The following is a 26637-nucleotide window of genomic DNA, read 5'->3' as shown; positions in this document are numbered from 1 at the left end:
TGCTAAAATACAGGTTTCTCAGTATTGTTTCACATGTAAAGCAAAAAGCCTTTTAATACAACACCTTTTTCCCTTTTTACCAGGTGATTTTGTTATTGATCTCTAATCTGCCCCTTTAGCTGTATTAAATGCTTGAAGTGTTCTGCTTTTCACTGTAGCCTTGATGCTAGCTATTTGTGTTTATAAATTCATTAAGATTAAAACAGGATCTATATAAAATATTTGATTCTATGACTTAGGTAATGACAAATTATATCGCTTTTATGGTTTAGAGTATAGATAACAACAAAAAGTTAAAATTGCCTGAGTTAGATACTATAAAAATATATGTTTTGATTTTCAAAAAAACATACTTTTATGAAATTTAAATTACATATTTGTAAGGGACATTTTTCACTAGCTCCATCTCTTCTCTAGCATTCACTGTACACTTACAAAGAGATTAGAAGTAGTCAACTCCATCTCTCACTATACCCATATCCAGAAGGTGAAAACCAAAACCAAAACTGGGGACATATTTATATATAAAGATATCAAAACTTAGCATTAAACTGAGTCAGTACAACTAATAAATAACCAGGAAAGGAAGTTTGGTACAGTAACACTTTCAGGTTTTGTGTGGAGAAAAAAAAAATGGCAATGTTTTTCACATTTAACACATATGTATTTCTGATATTTCTATATTTTTAAAGTTTTATCTGATTCAGGGAAATTATATTTTGGTATGCTGAACTCTGTTCATATCGCTTAAGGTATTGCCTCTTAATTTAGTCACACTGCTAACAAAATGAAGGGGCAGAAACCCTATAGAAATAGGAATATCTTGGACAACCATAATCAATAAAGTCAGCAAAAAAATAAAAACTACCTTCTATATATAACAGAAGTTTTCTTAGCATCTGGTTATTCTATATTCTTTATCATTTAACACAATATCTCTATGCTCCTTAAAAGTAAGATGGAATTAGAATTCATGTAATAAAGTGTCTCCATTGTGTAAGGGTTCTTTTTTTAGACACAGTATGTCTGTTTTTACACAAATTACAATAAGAAAATAAGCCATATCATTGAAAAATATCCATTAAGCTAACTGATATATATATATTTTGACATTTTGGTTATAAAACTAAAAAATTTTTTTACTGTAATTTTCAATAATGACAGTTTTTTCTAAAGTCATATGATGTACCATGGTAAAATAGAAAATAGAAGTTTTTAGCATATAAAGTAGAATGTTTCCATTTGATCTCTATTGACATAAAATATGAAATGAATAGGCAAGATTATAATAGTGTCTTTGCAAAGGAACTTTTCATAAATAGAAACAAAATAAGTAAAGGAATTTGGTGCTATATAGTAAATAAAATTACCTTTAAGGTTCTGTAATAGTATAGATTTAGCCTATTATTCCCCACTAAAATAATTACTGACAATTCATAGGGCATTGAATCTATGTCATAATAAAGAAATCAGGTGGGGGGGTTTTTTAGTGTGTTGGAAAATTTTCTACAAAGTGAATGTTTAATGCAATTTCCGGAGTCTCTCCTTCAATAGACTCTAAGAGTTGATAAAATCCATTCTTCTCTGGAAGTAAAATGCTAACATACTTAGCATAAATTGGTGATGTAAGTCTAGTTTGAATGTCCGTGTGTTGTCAGCTATGTCAAGATTTTAGTTACTTTGTGTCATCTAACTCCAAGAATGCAAAATAATATAAAGTCATTTTCTAATTGCAAAAAGTGATACTATTTCATACAATTATATTCTAATTCAATATTCCAAAAAATAAAAAGCATAAAAGAACATGTCAAACAATTGATTTTGTCACATCCGTGATTAGCAGAATCATAGCCAGGTGGAAGAAATAGTGAGCCAAGGCCCAGCTTTCCAAGGCCTCTATGTGAACCTTCTCTCCGGTGCTCCTGTCCATTAGGACCAAAGCCCATCTGTCTTCCTTTGCTGTTAGCATAATTATAGGAGAGGCTTTTCTTCAATGTTTAATCCTCAGTATACCTTCATCTGAAAACACGGGCTCAGCCCTTCCAGTGGTGAGTTGGAACCCTGACTGGGATTCCCATTCTAATCTTGGCTATATTAATTCCTGCTTACTAGATCAGCTTCATAGCTGTGATCCTCAGTTTCGACCTTAGTAGAATAAGGACAGTATGGCTTTAAAAATGAAAAGTGGGGCAAGGAACCTAACTGCATTAGCCATAAAGGATGAAATTCATTTAATCTTCTGTGTCTTGTGATTTTCATTAATTCAACAAATATTTTTTGAGTCTTATTATGCCTAAGGCACTCTACACTGAGAGTAGAAACTTAACCCTGGTTAGTGAATATAATTAGTTAAATTTAGTCACACTGAGTCAAGAATATAATATGGTATAGCAGCTAAGAGAATTGGGAGAATTAAGTTAGATACCTTATACCAAGCATTTGCACAGTGCCTAGTTACATATATCAAGTTCAGTAAATGTCAACTATTATTATTTATATGACCTATTTAATACTTAAGTTTGTCAAGGCCTCCTTTAAAATAAAATTTAAAAATACCAAAAAGTGAAAAACACTAATATGTTAGGAATGTTACCTATCACCATCAAGCACTAAATATGTGGGGAAAGGAGGACCTATGTAATACTTTCAATAAAATATATTTTAAAAATAAAATAAAATATTTATAGTAAATATTGGATCTTTTGTACATTTATACATTTTATTTATTATTATATATAAGTATATTGGGATAGGCCTTTGATTATTGAAACGAACAATCATGAATAGAAATACAATGTAAAGAAAATAGTAAAGTTTGTTTTAAAAGGAGAGTTCACATAATTTAAAGTGCTTGAAGTGCTTTTGCTCTTTACTTTTTTACACCTTCAATTTTAAAAATTGGTAATATTCCTAAATTCTTTTATTTCTATAGTCTTTTCCTTGTGTCATACTTCCAGAATTTCTTTACTCTCAAAATTTGTTCAACTAATTCAAACATCTTTAATATCTGTTTCTATCTACATTTCATTATTTTGATTATTTAAAGAAGGAAAATATGTAAATTATATCTAGAAGTAGTAGAAATCAACTTTTATTGAATCATTCTCATTCATGCAATAGAAACATTTGTTTCTTCTCTCCTTGACACTCAGTGTATATCCTAGCTTTTTACTATCTATAGTCTTTAAGTATATAGGTAACATTTTCATCTCCTGACTCATGTTTGTTCATTTATCCACAAGAACAAATGTATATAATTTCTACCAGTGATATTTAGAAACTATTTCCCACTACCAGAAATTTTGAATTGGAAGTATAAAATATGATTTTGAACCTAAGGAATTATCACATCACCAGAATTTTTAGTTTGGAACATGTCTATTGCCTAAAGTGAGGTACATTCTTATTCTAGACTGCAATAAAAATTTTAACACTTAAAAGAGAAGAAATTCCAGGAAAATGTGTTTTTCTCAGCAACTATCTATGAAACAAAATTTAAGCATTTGAACTGATTTGGCAGCAACATGTTTTTCTTCTGCATGTGAAATTAAAATTGTGTAATGTCATGCCAATGCTAAAATAACATACATGGAATATCACCCTTCCTTTAAAAAAAATCTTAGTGATTTATTTGTGAAAGGGCTAAGACAGTGGTTCTCAAACTTTTGTCTACATAAAAAACACTTGAGGAGTTTGTTAAAAATAAAGATTCTTAGGCCCTGACTAAAGATTCTGATTCAGTGAATCTGGGGTGGGGCCCATATTCTAGATGATTCTAATACAGGTGATCCACAGACCACATTTTGAGAAACGGGGCTGTAATACGCTAAACTCAAAATGTTACAGGTGCCAAGGAAGTAGTAGAGCATAGATTTAAGAGCATAGACTTGAAAATCAGCAAGACCGTAGCCATTGAATGGTCTAATATTTTTAAAGGCTGATAAAACTTATTCAGAAGTGTATTGGTAGTTAAAATGTATTGATGGAGATGTAAATAAAATTTATATGAGTTCTTAGCACAAAGCCTGGCAAAGGGTTAGCACTCTATTAAAAAAGGTAGTTGCTGCTATCAGTCATAGTAATAATTTTATTATTTATTACTGATTCTGTCTTTAAATTTTTCCTTAGCTGCTAAGTAATATGTACATATGCATCTCCCATTCTATCATATAACTCTTCTCTTCCCTCAACACACACACACACACACACACACACACACACACACATGCACTCTTTCACAAGAAATGCCTAAAGAACTGGTTTGGCAAAAGACTAGAAAGTTGTGGGTTTCTTTTTTTTAACCTTTGGCTTATATATAAAAAGTAACTGATAATTGTAGGAACATTTTCAAGTCCCTCTATTGATATACTGAGTTTTGTAAAATACATACAGAAACAAACAAATAAAACATTATATTTTAAGAAATTTATTTTAGTACATCCATGTAGGAACCAACTTTACAAATGCATTATCTCCTTGGTTTCATCCTGACACTATTCTAAGATGCTTAACCAAGATTTCTTCTTTTTTCTTTTACAAAGAATGGCATCAGAGATGGCTAAGCATGTATGAATTGTCTCCTCAGTCCAGAGTTAAAATCATGAGAGTTTATGGAAGAATGCAAGGTCTGCTCCAAAACCTTTCTCCCAGTTTCCCAAAATGGAAACCATTAAGAAGTACAGATGTACTCTGACCGGTTTGGCTCAGTGGATAGAGCGTCAGCCTGAGGACTAAAGGGTCCCAAGTTCGATTCTGGTCAAGGGCATGTACCTTGGTTGCAGGCACATCCCCAGTGGGGGGTGTTCAGGAGGCAGCTGATAGTCGTTTCTCTTTCATCAATGTTCATCAGTGTCTCTAGCTCTCTATCCCTCTCCCTTCCTCTTTGTAAAAAGTCAATAAAATATATTTTTTAAAAAAGAAGTACAGATGTTAATGTACAGAGACAATTGGATATATACTGACACTTACTAGCTCCTTAATCTTTGAGATAGAACTGTCCAGTTGAATAGCATGAACTTTCTTTTTATTGTTTATAGGCTTACAAAATTCTGCTTTCAAACCATTGCTCATTCCATTGTAGAGACATTACCAGTTTTTCTTGTAGTGGGTTGTAAGTTATGTCTTTCGTTTCGCTGCTAGTTATGTTTTTAACATTTTTTCATAGACCTCCCAGTGCATTGCATAAGAAAACTAAACATATATAGTCATTGCATCTGTTCCCTGTCCACATGTCATGTTTAAGCTGGAATGTGAAAGGCATTCAGCCACTCAGAGGAGCTATTTCCTCAGGAAATGGTTACAATAAAAGTTAAGGGAAAACTGTTGAGCTGATATATATTTTTAATTAAATTAGATATTTTTAAATGCTTACTAGAACTGATTAATTTTTAATGTTTATTACTGAGTCATTTTTTTCTGTACAGGTTTTGTTTTCTTGTTTAATTGGGGGACTTAGATGAATGTTATAGAGGAAAATTAATAAAAATTCTGTGATTCTTTTTACAACTACAAAGATAACATTTTATATATATAGTGAACCATCAAAATCAAAGTATATGGCCCTGGCCAGGTGGCTCAGTTGATTGGAGCATCGTCCCAATACACCAAAAGGTTGTGGGTTCAATTCCTGGGATATTTCTCTCTCCTTCTCTTTTTCACCCTAAAATCAATAAAAACATATTCTCAGGTAAAGATAAAAAAAATTAATTAAAATTAACGTATATGAATTCATTTTCTCCTGTTTTTATGCTGGTAACATTAAGGGAGGAGATATTTAAATTTACAGTACACAGAGCTATGAACATCTATCTTGTGAGTCCTGCTTTTACTGACTGGTTATATACTTTACCCATCCCAAAGCCACCCAACCCCACTCCCCCAATGCCAGTTCACTCTGAATTAACAGCACCACTTGGTGGCCAAAGCGAGGAATTGTATAGAGCAACAACATTTCTTCCCCACCAGGAAACATGTTTTTTCCCACTAGACACTTCTGAACTGGAATTTGACAGACCTGGTCCTAAGTTTATCTGTGGTGCTTTTGAAGGATCTAGTTCTGTAAGGAAAGTTAAAAATATGTCAAGGAAGATACTTAGGCTGCTATATTTTTTTAATATAAAATAGAAATCATTTTGTATTTCTGGTATAAAATAACTTTCACAGAAATAAGTTATTAAAGTAGTCATAATATTTTAATTTCTTGTGAGACTAAAATTAGAGGGAGCCAATATTTAAAAGTTCTAATACAGTTTGTTTTGATTCAAGTTCTTGTTTTGAATCTCAATAAAGGGTTAAATAAAATTACACTGAATATTGCAAAATTGTTAGTGTAGACTAGGAAACTATTTTGCAGAATTCTGAACTTTGTAATATCAAGAAGAATAAACAGACTTGGAGCTGACCATGACTTTGGGTGGGAATGTGGGCTAAAGTGCTTTAGATGTGATAGCTCTGACTCTTTTTAAGTGTACTGTAGCTTTAGAGAGAGAGAAAGAACATACAACACAACAGAAGGACATACAGCTAACTGCTGGCACTTTAAGATTTATGCCAGAATCTGAGAAGGATTCTGGGGGTAGAGTCTAAGGAGTATCTAAAAATGTATATCATGAGAAAAGAGGGGATTGAACTTATCCTAGGGATTAAATTGAGGAGAAAATCTGAAAATAACTTTAACTTTGGTAATTCTAAAGATTCTGCAAGTCACACTTTAGATTTTTTTCTCTGAGTTTCTGCTGAAGGAACTGCTTTTAGCAAGAGAACCTTTGGAATAGATTTAACAGAACCTGTGTAACCTTGGGAAAAGGGATGTTTCAGAGAGGGATGTCTCATTTGAGTAGCTCCTTTAAGAAAGAAAAATGGATAATGGGCAGTTGATGGGCATCCATATTTGAGGGTAATGAAAAAGTTAGTGGTAGTAGGATGTATTTTGGTTGATTGGTCCAGTAAAATAGATATGTACAGACATGAGAAATGTCATGCTCAATGGAACTAACATCTTAAGACTTGCACCAGGTTGCCAACATGTTTACTTCTGTGGGTAGGCCTTTTTGGTGCTTGCAGAGGCTGTCAGAAAAACTGTAAGATTCAGCCAGGAGGAATCACTGTGCCTTGCTCCAACAATAGTCCTAGGAATCAGACAGTTAGGGGGAATCCTAAAGCTTGAATAAAGAATATGGTTATGTACTGCGCGCACGTGTGTGTGTTTATATGTGTGTGTGTGGGGGGGGAAGAATTGTATGTATGTGGGGATGTTGGGGTGAAGAGAGAGAGGGAGAGCCCTGACCGGTTTGGCTCGGGATAGAGCATCGGTCTGCGGACTGAAGGGTCCCAGGTTCAATTCCAGTCAAGGGCATGTACCTTGGTTGTGGGTACATCCCCAGTAGGGGGTGTGCAGGAGGCAACTGATTGATGTTTCTTTCTCATTGATGTTTCTAACTCTCTATCCCTCTCCCTTCCTCTCTGTAAAAAATCAATAAAAATATTTTTTTAAAAAATCTTTTAAAAAAGAAGAGAGGTAGAGAATATAACAATACCCACCATTATACTATATAGCATTTATTATAGGCCAGGCACTATTCTAAATGCTTTACATATATTAACTCACTTACTCTTTTCAAAAACCTTTGAAGCAGAACTATTATCTTCATTTTACAAATGAGGAAACTGAAGCATAGGGAGATTAAGTAATTTGCCCAAGTTCCCGTAGCTCTTAAAGAGCAACACTGGAACTGGAATGTACCCTGATAATCCAGTGCTAAGCAGAGCATTCTTCTTCGGCCATTGTCATTGGTCCCTTAAATGCTCAACTGGAGTCATAGTAGCTTATAGTTGCCCAACAAGTGAGCAGATCTGTTCCTGGAATTGTCTGTTTCTGGTAGACATCAGACCCCAAACTATAATTCAAGGATCTTATGGACACATCTGCACAGGAAGAAAGGCAGAATCCCTTTGACATCCCTTGATGTCCTGTTCTGAGATCATTGTCAAGTTCCAGTGGCCTCCATGGGAAGAGTAAACAAAATCCTTTCTACTAATGGATGAACTAAGTAGACAGAATGGGGATTTTGTTTGTTTTTTTGTTTATCAGAAATTTGAAGGTTTGCTTTTTGTTTTTTTCTGTTTTGCTTATCAGCACCATTCTGAAGGCTTTGTCAAGGTTGGCCTGAATTCTAAATAAAGGGCCTATTCTGGTAAGACTGGTTACCTATGAGTGTCAAGTAGGGTGGCTAAGGGTGGTGGTTCACAAAACAGACTGCCTGGATTAACTAACCACTAACTAGCTCTATTACTTTAGGTAAGTTCTATAATCTCATTCAATATTTGATGCTATTCTCATCATTATCATTATTATTGTCAGCCTATGAAAAAGTTATTGGTTGGTAGTGATCTAATAAGAGAGATATATAACATAGAGTGGCCTCTTTAAGACGCTGTTGTTCCCAAGGCTTTAGAAACAGTACTGTGAACACTAGTCCAACATGAGTGTCTCTTGTGGATCCTTGTGAAAAGAATGGCTCCATTGAGACCATGAAGGTTGAAGGGCATTGGATGAGGTAGTGTAGAGCTGAAACTCACACTAGTCACTGGCCTGGTCTTGAGAATCAGCATTCATTGCATTTGATTCACAGTGTGGTGTAGTTGTTCAAACCCTGTGCAGGATAGAAGGCTGCTGGAAATGGTTCTGCAGTATCCTGCTTTCATTAGGCTTCTATGTTTTGAGAATGGATATGGCCATAGACTAGCAGGGAATAGGCATAATTTCCTTCAGCTTTCCCTCACCAAATAAAGGTATTTAAGAAGGCACAGAAGGAAGAATATATCTCAGTGTTACCTGGTTGTCTGAACCCAAGCATGATCAAAGAAGGTACAGAGTAGAAGAAGAAGTTACTGTGCAGGTAGTACATTGGGGTTTAGGGGAACCTGGAGGCTGTGGGGACACCTGGGTATGATTTTTTAAGACATTTAAGGACTTTAAACAACCCAGGAGGAGGTTACCTAAAGGAGTAGCCAACTGACTGCATAATACATCTCTGCAGAAACTATTAGAAAGAAGTGTATTTGGAGCCTCTATACCTGGTTTGTCCTTCTGTATTTTAAAAATTATGTGTATTCAATTTTCCACACTCTCAACAGAATCTGTTCTCATTCTCACCTGGCATTTAGTAAGTCAGCTGTTTTATCTATATTGCCATTTTCATAAGCTGATTTTAAAGATGCTCTTTTAACATCAAAATCTTTTTCTGTAAAAATGATGAAAACTTACTTTCTCAGTGAAACTTTTTGCTTTATAAATATTTGGTTTTCTTGTTGAGAATTTTCTTTAAATACATCAATTTGTACTTCAAAACTTTATTTTGATAACAAGTAAACTTTTATATTTGTTCTATTAGCCTGTAATTGTTAACCTTAAAAGTTACCTTTTTCATTTTTTAAAAAAAATATTAAGCAGTATTCTATGATCTACTTTGTTCTTAAGTCTCTAAAACTCATTGCAAATAGCTAGCCTGTTGCTACCTGGAGCATAGCCACATTGTTGTGTCACCATGGCTGTGGATGTCTTTCACATGCACCAGTGACACTGATGACCCATTAGGGCATTCACTTTGTTTTTCCAGCTGCAGGGATGAGTTTGTACTGATTCGCCCACATTTTAACCTACCTCACTTATGACCAGTGACTTACTATAGACTTTGTTATAACTAAGAAACATTTAAAATATAATTTGTGCCCATAGAGTTTAGAAATTTACCCTCACTCCATAATTACATGTCTGTCTCCATACTAGACTGATCCCTTTTGAGAAAGGGACCACATCCTAAGCTAGTTCCTAGCTTAACATGTCATCATCACCCTCATCATTATCATCATTATAGCTAGCATTTTTAGCTTTGAGCACTATGGGTTTACATTTCTCATTTAATTTCTCTAATAACCATAGGAGGTAAGTAATATAGTTATTCTTATAGAGATGGAGAAACTGATGTTTAGAGAAGTTCATTAGTCTAAGATCAAAGGGCTCAGTCCCTTTTTTAAACCAAACTGGGAAAAAACCATTATGGATGCAGATTCAGTGTTAATCTTAAAACAACATATCTAACCAGTTTATATTCAAAACAACAAATCTAACCAATCACAGTAACTATAGATGGTAGATAAATTTGACCTACCAAAATTTATAATGCTATCCATAGGAGTATCTTGGAATTAATATAAGTAAACACTCAGAAATGTAGTCTTTAATTTAAAACAGGTATTTACTCTAATGTTCATTTATGAGTCAGGTGATTTCCTACCAGAAAGTCTGACCTACTTGAATATATAAAAGTTCAGAAAGATCTCTTATAATATATAATTTAGGTACCTGTACATACGTATTTAAAATCACATATCTTAAAATACATTAATCTAGAAATATTGTTTCTCTCCACTCCTACTTTGCAAGAAATACTTTTATTCAGCTCTTCATGGTCATCTTTAACATTAATGTCTCTGTCACTTCTAGAACCACTCTTTAAGTCTTTTCCATGACATGACAGTGAGAAGGCTCTAGGGCAGAGAGGGGATAGAGAGGAATCTGCCAAGTCCAGTCCAAACAAAAAGGGCTTCAAGAGAGGGAAGAAGTGACTAGGGAAGCTCTCCATCTGTTAACATAGCTCACAATTCACATTTTCCCCATATTGGAGTATGCTTAGTTGGTTTTCCAAGTCGACCACAGTTTATTTGGTTGAATGATGCCTATAAAAGTGACTCACTGATTTATTCCATTTAACAAAATATTTCCTATGTACCTTAAAAAGACACAGTTTCAGAGTTCTGTTCTGGGTATATTCTACCTTTAGCTAAGTGCCTTATAGATAGTGAAGATAGTCATGTGTTACCTGAAATATGGGGGTCATATTAATACCTTTAAAGGCTCTTAGCACTGAAACATTATGGGTCAACCCCGTCCCATATGTAATTTTAAAAAAATAGTAAACTGTAAATAAATATAATGAACTTCATCAGTTAAAATTTTCCCATGATGACTTCCATGTTTTTAATTTTTTTTTTCTATTTTAAGTTTGTGCTTAGTTTGCCTTTTGAGAAATCTAGGGCTGACTGACCTTTGGCATAGAAAAGCTGTTCAGACTCTGTTAAGGAGTTGGTGGTACAAGAAGACTGCTATTAATTTCCAACCTTGAGAAAAGGTCCCTTCCTACATTTAAGTTTGTAGGGGAAGAAGTTTGGTGAGGTTTCCTACAAGAAATAACATGCATATTAAGAAATCTGTCAAAAGTTAACTGTAGAGAGATGTTGCCTTGAATCTCTCCCCACATTCTGAAGGTGTGTTTATTTCTAGAGAGTGCCTTAGATTTTATTTTACTTCAACAAAAAGAAACAGAATTTCCCTCAAAGTTTATATTCTTAATACTCTAAAAACATATCATGCTTAGTAGTTTAAGACAATTGCTGTGAAAACATCAATAAAGATTATGAGCTTCTTTTTTTATGTTGGTTGCTTTTGAGCATATTCATGGAGTAGAAACATTTATTAGCTATTTGCTTATATAGTAAAATTTATTTTTATAATAATGCTCTATTTCCTCAGTTTAAAATATTTTCTAAAACTGGGGCACTGGAGTCCTGCAATAATATTGGCTTTGGAGTTCGTTTGTCCAAGATCCTAAATAACTGCAGTAAATTTATGTTTTCATATGTTAAAAACAAAATCTGCCAACCTGGCCAGTGTTGCGCAGTGGTTGAGCATCTTACCCATGAACCAAGAGGTCACCAGTTTGATTCCCAGTCAGGGCACATGCCCGGGTTACAGGCTCGATCCCCAGTAGGGGGTGTGCAGGAAACAGCTGATCATTTGATGTTTCTCTCCCATCACTTTCTATTTCTCTATCCCTCTTCCTTCCTTTCTCTCTAAAACCAATAAAAACATATATATTTTTTAAACTGCCAAATTTCACTCCCTTTGTTATTAAAGTATGTTTTCCCAGGACCGCTTAGTTGACACCTTCATGTGTCTCTCTATTGTAATATATAATGTCTTCCAAAGGTCATCTTATTCATGTAATCATAGCACAGGACAATTTGTAATGGCAACTCTTTTGTTTTTGTGTGTGGTTTGGCTTTGCTGTGTTTGCTGTGTTCTGTCTTTTAAGGGCCATGGATCTGATCACTAGTCAGCCATCTCCATCCACTATGGTTCTATGGCAAGATTTCAGCATTTTTTAATGTTTTCATGATGGAAAATTTTGAATTTGTTTATATATACAAGTCTACATCTTTGTGTTTTCATTTTTTTCCATTGGATTCATCTTCTTTTCAGCTAAAATTGTATTGTTCCTTATTTTGCATTTATGTAAGAATTCACTGTCGAAAAATATATCTTTCTAAATAGATAACTTTATGATGAAAGGTTAATTAGGAAAGTTAATTAGTAGACAGTCTTTTAAACAATGTTTCAAAATTTTAGGTTTCTTACATCACTTTTATTCATTTAAAAATTTACATTGAAACACTGCTTCTGAAAAAATAAATGAAACCACATACAGATTCATTGATGAATTCTTCAATGAAATTAAATCTTGACTTTAAGTACTTTTTTTTTAGGTATGGAATATAAAAGTGGTTACTATAGTCAACTAACATGTATTAAATGTGTAGTGTTCTATTTTATGCTATTTTCTATTAAATGGTTTTTGTTCATGTTATAGGAAGAATGATTTGAAGTCATATTTACATAGTTACTTTTTCTGCCATTATCATTATTCTTTATTGTTTATAAATTTATACAAATTATACTCCAGCTACAGTTGATTCAGAGAAAAAACTGATATTAATTTAAGACATTGTGATGTCAGAAAAGATGTTGCATTTCTGGAGGCAAAATAAAAAACAGAAGTCTTTAAGAAAACAAAGTAGAAAAAAGTATTACCAGAGTTTGTATTAGTCTGTACTTTTAAAAATATATATATATTATTGATTTCAGAGAGGAAGGGAGAGGGAGAGAGAGATAGAAACATCAGTGATGAGAGAGAATCATTGATCAGCTGCCTCCTGCACACCCTCTATTGGGGATTGAGCCCACAACCCAGGCATGAGCCCTTGACCAGAATTGAACCTGGGACCCTTCAGTCTGCAGGCCGACACTATCAGCCAAACCAGCTAGGGCTAGTCTATACTTTTAAATGTTATGGGAATGTTTTTATTGCTTGTATAATAAACATGAGGCTATGTTTTAAAATAAGTATAACAATTCAGCCATGGTTTCACATTTTAGTAACTGTATACTGAACTGTAGTATTTTGATTTTTTTTAAATTTCAAAATGGTCCTTAATAGTATGTATTAAATTTTTCAGTTTAATACATATTAAATCTTTCAATTCCTGAAATTTAAAAAATTTAAATTTAAAAAAGTATCAGTGTCTGACTCTTAACATGACAAAAATGTAGCTGGTAAGTATAAATCAAAAATAATTTCGAAATAGAAGTAGTTAACCAGGTAAGGTTAAACAAGAAAAAATTATTTATGGCCATTTTATAAAATAATGACATTCTTCATTCTAAGCTACAATGTAAAGTGCTTTACTCTGAGATTATGTATTGTGGCAGAAGCTAAAACTGCCTTTTTTTCTAACAGTGCCAGAATATAGCCTCTTTTTCTTTTTTGCACTAACAAGACTGCTTTACCACCACAGCCCACTCTAAGTAATTAAATCAATCCTTTGTACTTACCGTATTCTCCTCTAGTGACGGTACTAGATCTGATTATATGCTTCATGCATATTCAAAGTACCGCACTGACAGCTCTTTAATGAGCTCTTACTTAATCAGTATGAACAATGTTCATCTTGTTCTTTTTTTCCTCATGCATTAGAGCTAGGAACAGTTGGGAAAAATGAAACATCCAGCATTCATTTGAAAAATATATTGTACTTTGAAAAGTGTCTAAGCTGAGGAAGTTGCATTCTGCCCTTTAAAAGTCTGATGGACAAATTGGATTACTAGTATTGGATTAAATAACAAATGGTTAGAGGAGAAATGAGAAAAGCTCACTGTGATCACAGGCTTTAATATTTTTTGTTACTTATAAAGCTAAAGGGGTCTTTAACCAGTTATTAAAGTCAGGATTAATTTGTAATGGTTCAACTTACTGGCTTTTAAAAGCTTTTTGAATTTAAAAATTTTTAAATCCCTGAAAACAATAGTGTAATGATGTGTTAGAAGAAAATTTAATTTTTTTATTGCCATGCTAAGTATAGATTTCCATCGTTGTGTACAATCTCAGATAAGGAATTTGTGGTGCATAATTGACTTAACCTTAAATATGTTTTTTCAGTTAATTCATATAATCTATGTCACAATGTGAAATGTGTCTTTACATATTATTGTTAGGCTTATTTACTTTTGAAGCATAAAACTCTGTATTATTAGTTATTTTCTAACAATTAGGGGAGAGGGATTTTATCCTTACCCAGGCATGAGTTACACTGAAAATAACATAGGACCACATCAATATTGTTACTGTCAAGGAAGCAGTCTTCCATTGAAGAAAATGATGCTAATTTAAGAGTAGGCTAGTTGCTTCTAGTATTCCCTGAAAGCCTCAATTATAAGTTAAGTTAAACTCAAAACAAACTTTTAATGTCTGTATTTTTAGAAGCTACTTAGGTTATAAACACAAGAATTAAGTCTTTCATCAGAAAATAAAATATCATAGTAACTGCACCTATTAATATTGCACACATGTGTGATTTCAATGATCAAAAAGGCCTTCACTAGGGTACAATTGGCCTTTTTCCAAATTGCAAGCTTTTCCCCAGCTTTTTCTTTTTACTCTTTCTTCTTTTGTTGCTACCCAGGGATTTGTTCCTATCGCAGCCTATATCACATGACTAGTGTCAAGACATCACATGGTCTAAAGTGAATACAAAACCAGCTACCCTAAAGGAGAGATTAAAAATACTGTAAAACAATAAAGACTTTTGTTCATACTCTAAAAGAATCTATCCTGTCTGCTCCCTACCATAAAGTTTTAACAGCATTTAATGAAGACATATATCCTCACTGTTCTCCCTAATGATGAACAACAGATACCTATTTCACAGGGATGCTCTGAATGAACATCTTTTGCACCCAGAACAGTTCTTTATACTCTATTTTCGTTCTAAATTTTTCTTCAAATTTATATCAATGTAGAAATAGTTAATTAAATGGTACAGTCATAATTTAAGTATTTAAAAGAATGAGGTAGATCTTCAAGCAATATGACAACAGTACATCACTGGGTAATATACAGGGGTGGGCACAAGTAGGTTAATAATAATAATTACTACAATAATTAATAACAATACAAGAATAAACCTGTTTCATGTACTCATAACTGTAAGCCTACTTTTGCCCACCCCGGTGTGATATGATCTCACTTATATTAAAGAAAAACCTGTATGAATCTATAGATGAGGTATATACGTGTGTGATAGACAGCTATCTCTGTGGCCTGGAAGGAGACATGCTAAACCTTAATAGTACTTACTTCTGGGGAAGGGAGTTGGGGTGGGATTGGTGAAAGAGGACTTGACTTTTGACTCAGTTATACCTCCGTACTGTTTAAATGTTTTAAATGTATTTGAAAGTTAAAAGAAAATATCCTGCTCACAAAGAAAATAAAATTTTGGGAACTAACGGGAATGTTGACTCTTAGCTGGGATATTTAACTTTTTAAATATATGTTTATTGATTTCAGAGAGGAAAGGAGTGGGGGAGAGAGATAGAAACATCAGTGATGAGCGAATCATTGATCGACTGCCTCCTGCACGCCCCCTACTGGGGATCGATCCCACAGACTGGAATCGAACCTGGGACCCTTCAGTCTGCAGACCAATCCTCTGCCCACTTAGCCAAACCAGCTAGGGAAAATTTTTAAGTATGATTGTGGACTACTTCTACATGAATAATATCAAATACATACTGTATTTTATAATTCTTGATACAGTGGCCTTTGGGGGGCAGTAGTGTAGATGATGGAATGCATATTAGGAAAAGTGGATTTGAAATGTGCAATTAGTAAGTTTATAATCTAAAATGTTAGACCATCTCTCCATTCAAATGTTTTCCGATTTACTGACATTATTATGTTCATTATAATGTGTTTTTTCACAGACAGCTATAGGCATTTTTTGTAACTTGGTCATTTAAAATAATTTGCAAGTGTTTACCCTATTAGGAATGATAACTTCCAGAATGGTATATGCACGTATGTCTTAGTTTACTTTGGGGGAGAAAAAGAAGAAAAAAAATAAGTTGTTACAAGTGGAAGCTTTCACAAAATCTCTGGACTTCTCTGATCTTCCTGCTAGTCTTGTAATTCTCATAATGATTTTTTAATATTTTTTCTTTATCATGACCATATGTCTGTCAGCACCATGAGTTCCTCATTGAACTATAATAACAAATCAGCCTCTGGGGAGGATTTAAAAGTTGGAACACTTTTCTTTTAACACTAACACTGTGTTAGTGTTAGTATGATCTGTAGATATGTTCAGGAGGGCTGTATATTTCGACATGCTGAATAATAACAGCTTTAGAAGATTGAATTTTAGAAGATTATGAAATTTTAAATATCAATTTCTTTTTTCAGGCCTTGGACTTTAATCTTATGTTGTTATAAACTGTTTAATTGAACTATCGGGGTAACTAAAATGTTTTTATGTTAGGAAAAAACAACACTTGTGCTAAACAGTTATCAGCCTGCAAATGTCATATAACAAGAAATAACTCTTCCTGAATTATAGGAAGAAACACCGAAGAAGAAGAAGCTATGATGCAGGAATGGTTTATGTTAGTTAATAAGAAAAATGCTTTAATAAGGAGAATGAACCAGCTCTCTCTCCTGTAAGTACTCATAACTGCTTGTTTTTCCTGCAACATCAGTGGATCTTAGGCTTTTGGTTACTGGTTTCTTAGGGTTTCATATTTATTAGACTTAACTTTTTCTTTCCTTAGAGGTTAAAGTCTATTTTACATAAAAATAAAAAAATAGTGTATAACCAGTTTCTATCTGAACAGTAAGAATTTAAAAAATAGAGTGCTAGATACTGAAAATATGTTTGCTATACAGAAAGCCAATGAATATAAACAATATTTGTGTTTAAGAAATAAAGTATTGTATATAATAAGACTTGGTGTACCTATAAATAAATTGAAATGTATTTAACATCAGATTCTAAGTTAAAAATTAAACTAACTCTTAATAAGGACAAAAGTACCTTTGTCTTCTACAGATGATGTTACCCTAAATTTTGGGATAAAAGATTAATGAGTTACAGAGAAGTGACCTTTTTATAATTACAAGAATTACAGTAAAATATAGACTAAACCAAATGTAAGCATTCTTAGTCTTTAGCATTTAATTTACTATAGGACCTAATGTTTGTTCCTTTTTGCTAACTAGCAGTGTTCTTATATTATGCCACCTAATGTGGGAAGAAACAGGCTTACATGTTTTATTTTAGTGAAATCAGATATTTCTGTCATTTCTGTTATGCCCGAACTTGATAAAAGAATTATAAAAAAGCACAAAAATTAACCAATCCTAGATTTATAACCGTGTCCATATTAAATTTGCACTTGTAGTGCTGCCATGTTTCTGTGTTCTTTTCAATCGGAGTTCTAGACAAAAGCATGTTTGTTGTGAACTATGAAAACTCTTTGACAAAATAGACAAAATAGCCTTATATCTGGCACTTAGTACAAGAAGCATTGAAGAATGAGACTATTTATTTTCAGATTAAAATATACCTCTGTGCAATTCAAAATTGAGGAAGAAAAATAACAGCATTAGTAAATATTCAACCTGAGGAAGGTTTTAGATTTGTGTATCATTTGTTTGGAGTAGCTTAAAGTTAAAGAGAAAAGTCAGTTATGAGTCCTAAAATCAATGTAACCTAAAGGTTCTTTTAAGTGTTTAATGATTTAGTAATTAGCATATTGATGAACTTTTGCAACTTGCCTAGGGAAAAAGAACATGACTTAGAACGAAGGTATGAGCTGCTGAATCGGGAATTGCGGGCAATGCTAGCCATTGAAGGTAAGAGATGCTATGGTGGAGTGGAGGTATGTGAGGTGTCAATTGTCAAGAGAGATTTAAAGAGCATAATACACTTCTTGTCTCTCTAGGTGTGATCTGACTAGGGACCTACAGAATTTGCAAATAAATGCCTTAGCATCAAAAAGCATTAGTCATATAAAACCTAAGGACCTTACTAGTAATTCAGATAGTTGTTATGCTAGCTATTAAACACACGATTTTCTTAAGTTTTTTCAGTAAGCTTAAATGTCAATAAAATGGAAAATATAAGGAGTTAAATGATTTAATTACATTTTATGTGCAATTTAAAGTTGTTTACACTGGAGAGGTTTGGGTAAGATTTACCATTTTGATTTTTCACATTTCAAATCTAAATTTTACCTTAATATTTAATTGATGTCAACACTGAAATATGTCACTGTCAGTCTACTATAGCTCCTATTAAGCGATTATTCAGGCAAAGATTGGCATAAGAGATAAATGAAACACTTTCATACTTTTCATAAAGCTTTTAAATGAATTATGTAGTAATCCTAAGCATAGTTCATAATATCAGTAAACATTGGCTATCTTAACTATGGCATTTACTATATATGATTTCTTCAAAATAATTAGGTGTTTTAGAATGCTGTTCTCTTTATCCTTATTATTTGAAAATGTCTCATAGTTAAAGATGTCTGTCTGCTTAAAAGCTAATCCTTTGGGCTCTGTAAAATGGACCTTTTGTCTAATCAATGCAAATTGATTTTCCTATTCTATATTGACCTCTTAACCCATTGACTGTCCATGGTAATTTCCTTCTTTACCTGATAAGGTACCTGATCCATAATAAGTCAATTCTAATTAGTTTAAAAACTAGAAGTTTAAGGTTGTAAGGGGGAAGGCAAGTGAAAACATTTTTAAAATATTTTAATTAACACTGTTATTGGATAAAATACATGCTATTTATCTAAATAGCATATTTTAAAATTATAGAAGTTTTATTTTTACTTTTATGTAAATTATCTCATTTGATAAATATGACTAACAATACTTATACATCCTCATTAGAAATCAGACTGATTTTAAAAGGTTTCAGATAGCTAATTTCCTTCAAGTGGCTATCCAAATGTATCAAATTATACCACTGATAATGAAAATCGTGTGTTTAATAGCAAGCATAATGATTATCTATCTGAATAAAATTTGTCAAAATATTTAAGAAATTCTTTGAAACTTATCATTGAAATAAAAAATAGAAGTATATTAAATGATATTTTTCCTTTGGATATAATTTTTGTAGACATTGTATAATTTTTAAGAAATTGGAAAGCTAAATAGTTAGTGAAAGGTAGTTACTGCAGATATGTTTACATGGTATATTTATATATATATGTATATATATATATGCAATTTTAAATCTATGTATATGTAGTATATGTAATATATAACTCATTATTCAGTTTATTCTTTATAGATTCATTATACATTACACTCAATACAGAGTATTAAGAATTTGCCAACTCTTTCATGTATAATAATTAAATCATCCCTAAAACACAACTTGATACAATACAGTGGACTTTTAAGGCAGATATTGCTTCTATCCCAAAACCAGTATTATTACCATATACCATCTTAAAAGGAGGGCCATGACACATATAAAAGACCCCATTTCATCAGCAGTCCTGTCCCTACATACGAGCCATACAATCTTAAATAATCTTACAATTTTTTTCTGCCTGCTCTTGTACACATGGAAGACTGGTAGAAAGCCATATATTTTTAAGAGGGGGAAAAAGTAATTTTTTTTCCAAACGATTTTGATTTCTTTAAAAATAATATAATTGTCCCATATGTGGTTGTGCCTCAAATCTCTCAACAAGTTTCTGTTGCTGGTTAAGGGGGAAAAAAGAGACTTGAAGAAAGAAGCAGCCTGTTGATTACAAATAGAGACCCTTTCTTAGAGAGGCCTGTTGCACTAGCCTGGGCAGTACTAGGGTTGAGCTGTCCTGGAGAGGTACTGACAGTCCTGATAATCAGTTCTGTGAAGACTGTGTCCTCTGAGCCAACCCTTAGAATGGACATACATGTGATTAGGTCAGTAGCCTTTTGGAGTGTTAAAACACCACAGAAAAACACACTAACAGGCTGCATTAGTTGGTTTTGTTTTGCTTTGCTTTGTTCTTGCCCATCTCTTTTAAAAATTTACTTAGTAGCCATATGATGGTTTTTGTAATAAATTGACTAAAATATTTTCAAATAAATCTGCTGCTGAAACCATTCACCAGGAGAAGAGCATGGAATATTAATAGCCACAGCACATGGAACAAAATATTAACAGCTTGGTTTGAGAGCAAAATAATAACAACATTCAACATATCCATTCTTCTGAAAATCCATAATCACTCTGGTCTGTGTTTTACCTTAAGTTTTTTTTTCATAGCAGGAGTTTCACTCTACTGAGCTCAGTTATAGGATCCCCTAAGCTAGCAAACATCATTCAGATACTTTTCCTATAGTTTTTTTTTGTTTCAGATTACTTAATGCCCCCTCAGGAAAGGTAAATTCATTTCTGCACACATAGGGGTGGGCCTTTAGAAAGTGGTGTGTTCATTTTCTGCACAAGGAATGGATCTTCTCTAGGATTTTGTACATCTTGATTTATTCTTGGCTTAGAGTTTGAAGTGGGTGCTCTTCTAAAGGGATTTATGCATAGGTTCACTATTTTTGTAGTTATGGTTTATATGATAAGCTTTTTATATTTAAAATCAATATGTAATCCTGTGGAGGAGCTTATCCCCTAAAACCCCATTTGTAAATCTATTTTAGCTTTGTTGCACAGCACAGCCACAGTCTTCCATAGATTGATTAGGTACAGAGGTAGAATCCTATCAAATGGCCTGCTCTGATGATGATGCAAACTCTTTCAGGATTGCTAGTTGACTGGAACTAAAGATAAGACTCGACTGCAATCCCCCAATGTGCTCTTTACAAAACTAGTGTTAATTTTCATCAAAGTGCCAGGCTTATTTATAGTGGCAAGGTGGAAGGTTTACTACAGCAACTGTAGGTCCTTTCTATTAAAGTGTTTATAGGTATTTCTTTTGCCTTTTTTCCAAAGTAATTATCAATTTCAGAAAATAAACTGAATCAGAGAATAAATAATTGACCCTATATATAAAAAAAGAGTTTTTTCAAATTAACAAAACAGCTCAGTGCACATGAACATAAACAGAATCTCTTTATTTCAACAATTTGGCTCAAATGCAGCATCAAAACTTAATCCTATTTGTTGCAAAAGTATGGCTTTTGTAGCAAAAGTACACTAGAATCTTTAAATTAATCAGAACCCACATTGTAGTCTGTCAAAGCCAAAGTCACCTAGCTAGCTAGCTGTGAGTGGAGCTATAGGTGAATAATTCTTTCTTAAAATGTATAACAGGTAACACAAACTTACATACAGGTTTTTAAAACATAACATTATGTCTGGGTGAAGCCATTTTAAAAGGACTTTTTTTAATTTTTAAATTTAGGCTTGCACGTACAGATGTGAATTTTGATCAGTTTTAAATATTAATTTTTTTAAATCATCAAAATAGTTTACTTAATTTCCCAAGCTAGCATTCAAATACATATGTGTGTATATAAATTTACTCCTATGAAAAAAGAAAGTACAAAGTAAAAATAGTTTGCTATTGTAAAAAGTACTCACTATACATAGATAGCTATTTGCTCTACAATTTAAATACTAATATCAGTTAAATTTGACTGTGAAATGATGAAAATTACCTAAATATTCATAATTTTAAAATGTTTTTGTTATAGTTACAGGAAATTCAGCTTGGAAAAGTTAGGATTTTAAAAAATTTTCAATATATCAGGTGTTAAAAAGTTTTCTCTCATGCATATTGTTAAAGCCTTGTTTTTTAAAAATTAAAGAAATCTTGATATTTCTAATTATTAATTAAAGCCTTAAAGGTGACCGGTCAAATGCAGAGAAGGGATAATTCAATGTCTGTGTTGTTTTTAAAAAAAAATTTATTTTAAAAAAATGTATGTTTCAATTTAGTTATACTTTTTAAGTGTATGGCAGAGAAAATTTCCCAATTATATCAAAATGTTTTGGAAGTAAGGATTATAAATTAAAGTTTATAATCAACATGATTTCTTCAAGTTGGAATGGAAAAATTAATATTCATCAAAACTAGTAATCGTAATAATTATAAAATTTAGTTACAAATCTTTTACAAATTTACTGGGTTTTTATCTGAGTTAATATTTCTAGAACTACAGTTACCTGAAATTAGATTAGATGAACTTTAAGATCTTGCACCCTGGAGAGCGCTATTAAAATATCTGCTATGTAGAATGAGACTGATTAAGAACAAGACCCAGATTAGAAAATTGTCCAGTATTCCTGAAACTCAGCATTTTAATTCAAAGAATAAAATTATGATAAAATATGGCTTTTCTTCAGTCTTGCTGTTTCATTATTTTTAAATTCTTACATTTAGAAAAAAACCTTTTCATAGTAATAATTTATTCCTCTTCATGTTATAGAATATTTTATTTCTTTTTTAATGAGAATGCGTTGTGACCATTTATTTGTGTGATGTTTTGTATCGGATGTGGATTATTAGTATATGGTATGTTTTATATATTTGTATGTAAGTATTTGAGCTTATAATGAAAGGAATAATGATAAAATTGAGTAAACCATTCTAGCTTCTGGCTGCTATTCTAACCTTTATTGCATGATGATGTATCTAATTTTTAATTTGCAAATACAGGACAGAATTCCCTCTAGCACCATTTGCTTTCATAAAGCTGCTGAGCAGTTTGCTGTCTTGAATAAATTTTGCTTTCGAGGGGGTCGGGGGGATTTGAACCAGCACATTCTTGTGTGGTTTGTGAAGATTCACATGGTAACCAGCGGTGTGCATTGTTAGGTTTATCTGAATAAGCACCAGCCATGTGAGTTTTAACATGATTGCCCAGGGCAATGGAGAGAGAAGAGGGAAACCCAAAAGGATTGCACTTCTCTCTGTTTTTTGGAAAGTGCATTTGCTGGGGGAGGGGCTGCTTGAGTCAGTGGCCACGGTTGTTTTTTTTGTTTTGTTTTGTTTTTAAGCTGGTGTCCTGTTTCCCTCTAGGTCCTCATTTGTTCTGCTATCTGCCTCATCATCTACTTCTTCTTTTCATTGTTTACCTTCCTAATGAGGGAGGCGGGGTAGACTGGGGATTGATTGACAGCTACAAGCCCTTACAGTCTGGCCAGAGAGCTGTTGGCTTTGGTTACAAAAGTGCTTTAAATGTTCGATTAGGTTCTGTTTTTATCAAACCAAACTGCTGCTCATCTTAAGAAAATAATCAGACCAGCAAAGATTTGGAAATATATTATTGGGACTTAAAACCTTCAAAAAACTGACCCTACCCGTGTAAAGAACACTGCTCATCGGATTTTCCAACCATTAACATGGGGTTTCAAAAAGAAGTATGTAATTTTTCCTTTGCAAAAGTCTTTGATTCGAAATCACCCAGCCAACCTCTCCAAAAGAAAACTGGCTGTGATGCGATCGAGAGCTGCAGTGTAATATTGCAGAGCAAATTTATTTTTTACTTCAAAGAAAAATGCTAATTAGCCGATTCACTACTTTTAAAGTTATTGTGAAGCATATGGCGCCCAGTGTGAAATACATCCAACTGCTAAAATAGAGCGAAGAGGAAATTAGTGAAGAATAGGCTGTATGGGGTGAGGAGGGGGGCGGGGGAGGAGGATAGGTTCTCAGGCAGATTCTCTAGCCTTTTCAGAATGATTTTATCGCCCATCTCTGCTTCCCGCCCCCTCATTTACCCACATCCCCCACCACCAAGCCCCGCGCGGGCCTCTTCGGGGCCTCCAGCTCCCCCTCCCCCACTTTGGCTAAATCGGGTGTGCACCTCCGGCTGGCCACCGGCTCACACCTGGTCTCTTTTTCAGGTTCCAGCCCGGCTATAGCCATCTTCATCTGCGGGAAATTTTAGAAAGCAGGGCTTTAGGGGTGAAGTCGTTATCTCGATGGCCAAACTCCCTACAACACACTAGTAGTTCTATAATATGGTTTGTGGAGAAATACAGGGGAACTGGAAAAGGCGGGAAGGGGAGGGAGAGTGTGCAGAGGCCCTGCGGGTGGATAACGAGCCTCCTCGTCTGCAGACTGGCAGAAGACTGAGGCCCAGAAGCGACGCGAGCAGCTCCTGCTGGATGAGCTGGTGGCCCTGGTGAACAAGCGTGACGCGCTCGTCAGGGACCTGGATGCGCAAGAAAAGCAGTGAGTGTGCGGTGGGATTGGGTGGAGGCTCTGCGCCTGCTGAGGGCCCGAGAAGTTTTCTGAAACTTCAGTCCAGAGGTCTCGGGTGGGCCGGACAGCCTCCCACTGGCCCCGCGATATCTGCACCCGCTGGGCCTTGGGAAGAGGGGCGTGCTGCTCTGCCCTCCACGAAGAAAAATAATTTCGTTTCCTGTTTGACTTCCAGGGCCGAAGAAGAAGATGAGCATTTGGAGCGAACTCTGGAGCAAAACAAAGGCAAGATGGCCAAGAAAGAAGAGAAATGTGTTCTTCAGTAGCAACTGGACCAGACTGTATCCCAAAATTTTAGTCTTGGGTCCACAGACCAGAAAGTCATACTCGTTGATTTAAAACTTAACATTTCATTTGGCTGGATTGTACTTCTTTGCTACCACCACCACCACCCCTTTTCCTCCCTCCTTTCCAGATTAAATATACAGAGCTCCAACATAGCTTTGTGTAAGGATTTTTGTGTGAGTTAATCATTTCCTTGAAATCATGTGAAATAGATTTGCACAGATACCTTGTGAATGATTGGTATTGGGAGTGTTCGAGGAACTGTTCAAAGAAGAAAGAAAAGAACACCCCTCATTTTTTGATGAGAGAAATTTTAAAACATTTTTTGTTAATAGCATAATGATGGTGGGAGGGGGGTCAGAGGGGAATAAGAAAAATGTCATGAATGATTTTTTTCCAGTCCTGGCATATGTAACCCTGACTCTGTTACCTAAATTTTATAGTTAGATCATATTCAATTTACTTATTAAACTGTTCTATTTACCAGTGGGATTTTCTGCAGTTGTTTTGCATTTCACTGTAAGGATAATAGAGTTCCTTTCCTCTCCTCTCCTCAGAGGATGGCCCTTTAACATAGCCCTGAGACTAGTCCTGTGATTTAAAGGTGAGCTTTGAGGATGGGACTAATTGACATGCATCAGTTTACAAAGAGCTCTTATCTTCTGAGAATGCGCCATCTTTTTCTCTGGATAATTATTTATTACATCTAGCTTGGTTCCTACATTTTGTTAGCTCTCAACATTGGCTCAAGAATGCTGTTAATATTTATTCTGTATTGATAAAAAGTCTGTCTTGCCACTATGAGTAAGTCTCCCAATTAATATTTTCTTCTCTAGCATAGCATTGTCATTTTTTTGTGTGAAAATGGTTATCTGTTTATTTATTACAATATTGAAGTCATATATAAATTTTCAATAAAAGCAGAAACTTTCTTACCTTAAACACTCTGCTACTTCCTTGCAATGAGAATGACACTGGTTTGAAGAGAAGCTTGTGTATCAGTAAGACTTCATGTGGGAAAAAAAAATGGTCCTTCTGAACACAGGGCAAGGATACACCATCCCGGAGGGGCCCTGCTGACAGAGGAACTGGATTTGAAAAGCAATTAGTCATATTTTCTTAAGCAGTGTAAACTATCATCTTACGTAAAGGGTCATCTCTGTTAAAGATTTGTGGAAATTTTTTATTCCACAGCACTGAAAAAAAGCTAATATCGATGAATTTTCCACGTTATTATTTTAAATTGTTACAATTTTGCACTCCTGTGAACTATGACTTCTGATAACTGGCAAGTCTGTAGGTGCTGAAGTGAAAGGAAGAGAGTTATTGTTGGAGGGGAGTGAGTGCATGCAGGTGTGTGTGTGTGTGTGTGTGTGTGTGAGAGAGAGAGAGAGAGAGAGAGGAGAGAGAGAGAGAGAGAGATATGAGGGAAAAGGAACTTTTAACAAGAAGTTCTAGGCAACAGAAATTGGCGATTTTATGGTAGTTTCCCATTACTCCTCTAGAGAGGTGTTCAAAACAAAGAAGGCTAATTCAACAAGTCTGGAGACAGAGAACAGTCCACTAGCATTTATACTTTTGCCTCGATCACACATACATATATGCACACATACATATACACACAAGTATGTATACATGCACACATACACACAAATTCCGTTCAAAAGCATGCAGCCACCTTCAGTTGCCAGTCTTTCAAAATGACAAAAACTTGCTACGGTAGTTTCTTCATGACAAGGATTTTAACAAGTTATTGAAAAGTTATCGGAACTCAATGAAATCTGGTGATTGTGCTCTTTATTCGAGCAGGAGGACAGAGCGAGCCGCCGCGCTCCCGGGGAGGCTCTCAGAAGCCAGCTCTCAGCCCCGGGAAGCCGGCAGACGCAAATCGCCGGCCCGGAGCAGCCCGAGGTTGGGGCGATCAGCGTCACCCACCCCACTGACCC

At 34.2% G+C, this 26637-nt stretch overlaps 1 protein-coding gene across 8 annotated transcripts in view; it reads left to right on the top strand.

Annotated features, from left to right (window-relative positions):
• Window positions 1–25633, top strand: part of EHBP1 (EH domain binding protein 1) — a 310384-nt gene extending 284751 nt beyond the window's left edge. For 5 of the 8 annotated variants that reach the window (XM_015557893.1, XM_015557894.1, XM_015557892.1 and 2 more), the window contains 4 exons: window positions 16789–16888; window positions 18010–18083; window positions 24262–24376; window positions 24582–25183. In XM_015557893.1, the coding sequence (XP_015413379.1) occupies window positions 16789–16888; window positions 18010–18083; window positions 24262–24376; window positions 24582–24672 (380 nt within the window). In that variant the 3' untranslated portion in view covers window positions 24673–25183. Of the gene's footprint in view, window positions 1–16788; window positions 16889–18009; window positions 18084–24261; window positions 24377–24581 lie in introns of all 8 variants that reach the window. The other 3 variants (XM_006778555.2, XM_015557898.1, XM_015557897.1) reach the window with 1 other exon arrangement.
• The last annotated feature ends 1004 nt before the right edge of the window (window positions 25634–26637 follow it).

This window comes from Myotis davidii, unplaced genomic scaffold (assembly GCF_000327345.1).
Source record: "Myotis davidii unplaced genomic scaffold, ASM32734v1 scaffold6, whole genome shotgun sequence".
Classification (NCBI taxonomy): domain Eukaryota; kingdom Metazoa; phylum Chordata; class Mammalia; order Chiroptera; family Vespertilionidae; genus Myotis; species Myotis davidii.
Note: the sequence above shows the minus strand (reverse complement) of the source record. Positions and strands in the feature narration are given on the sequence as shown.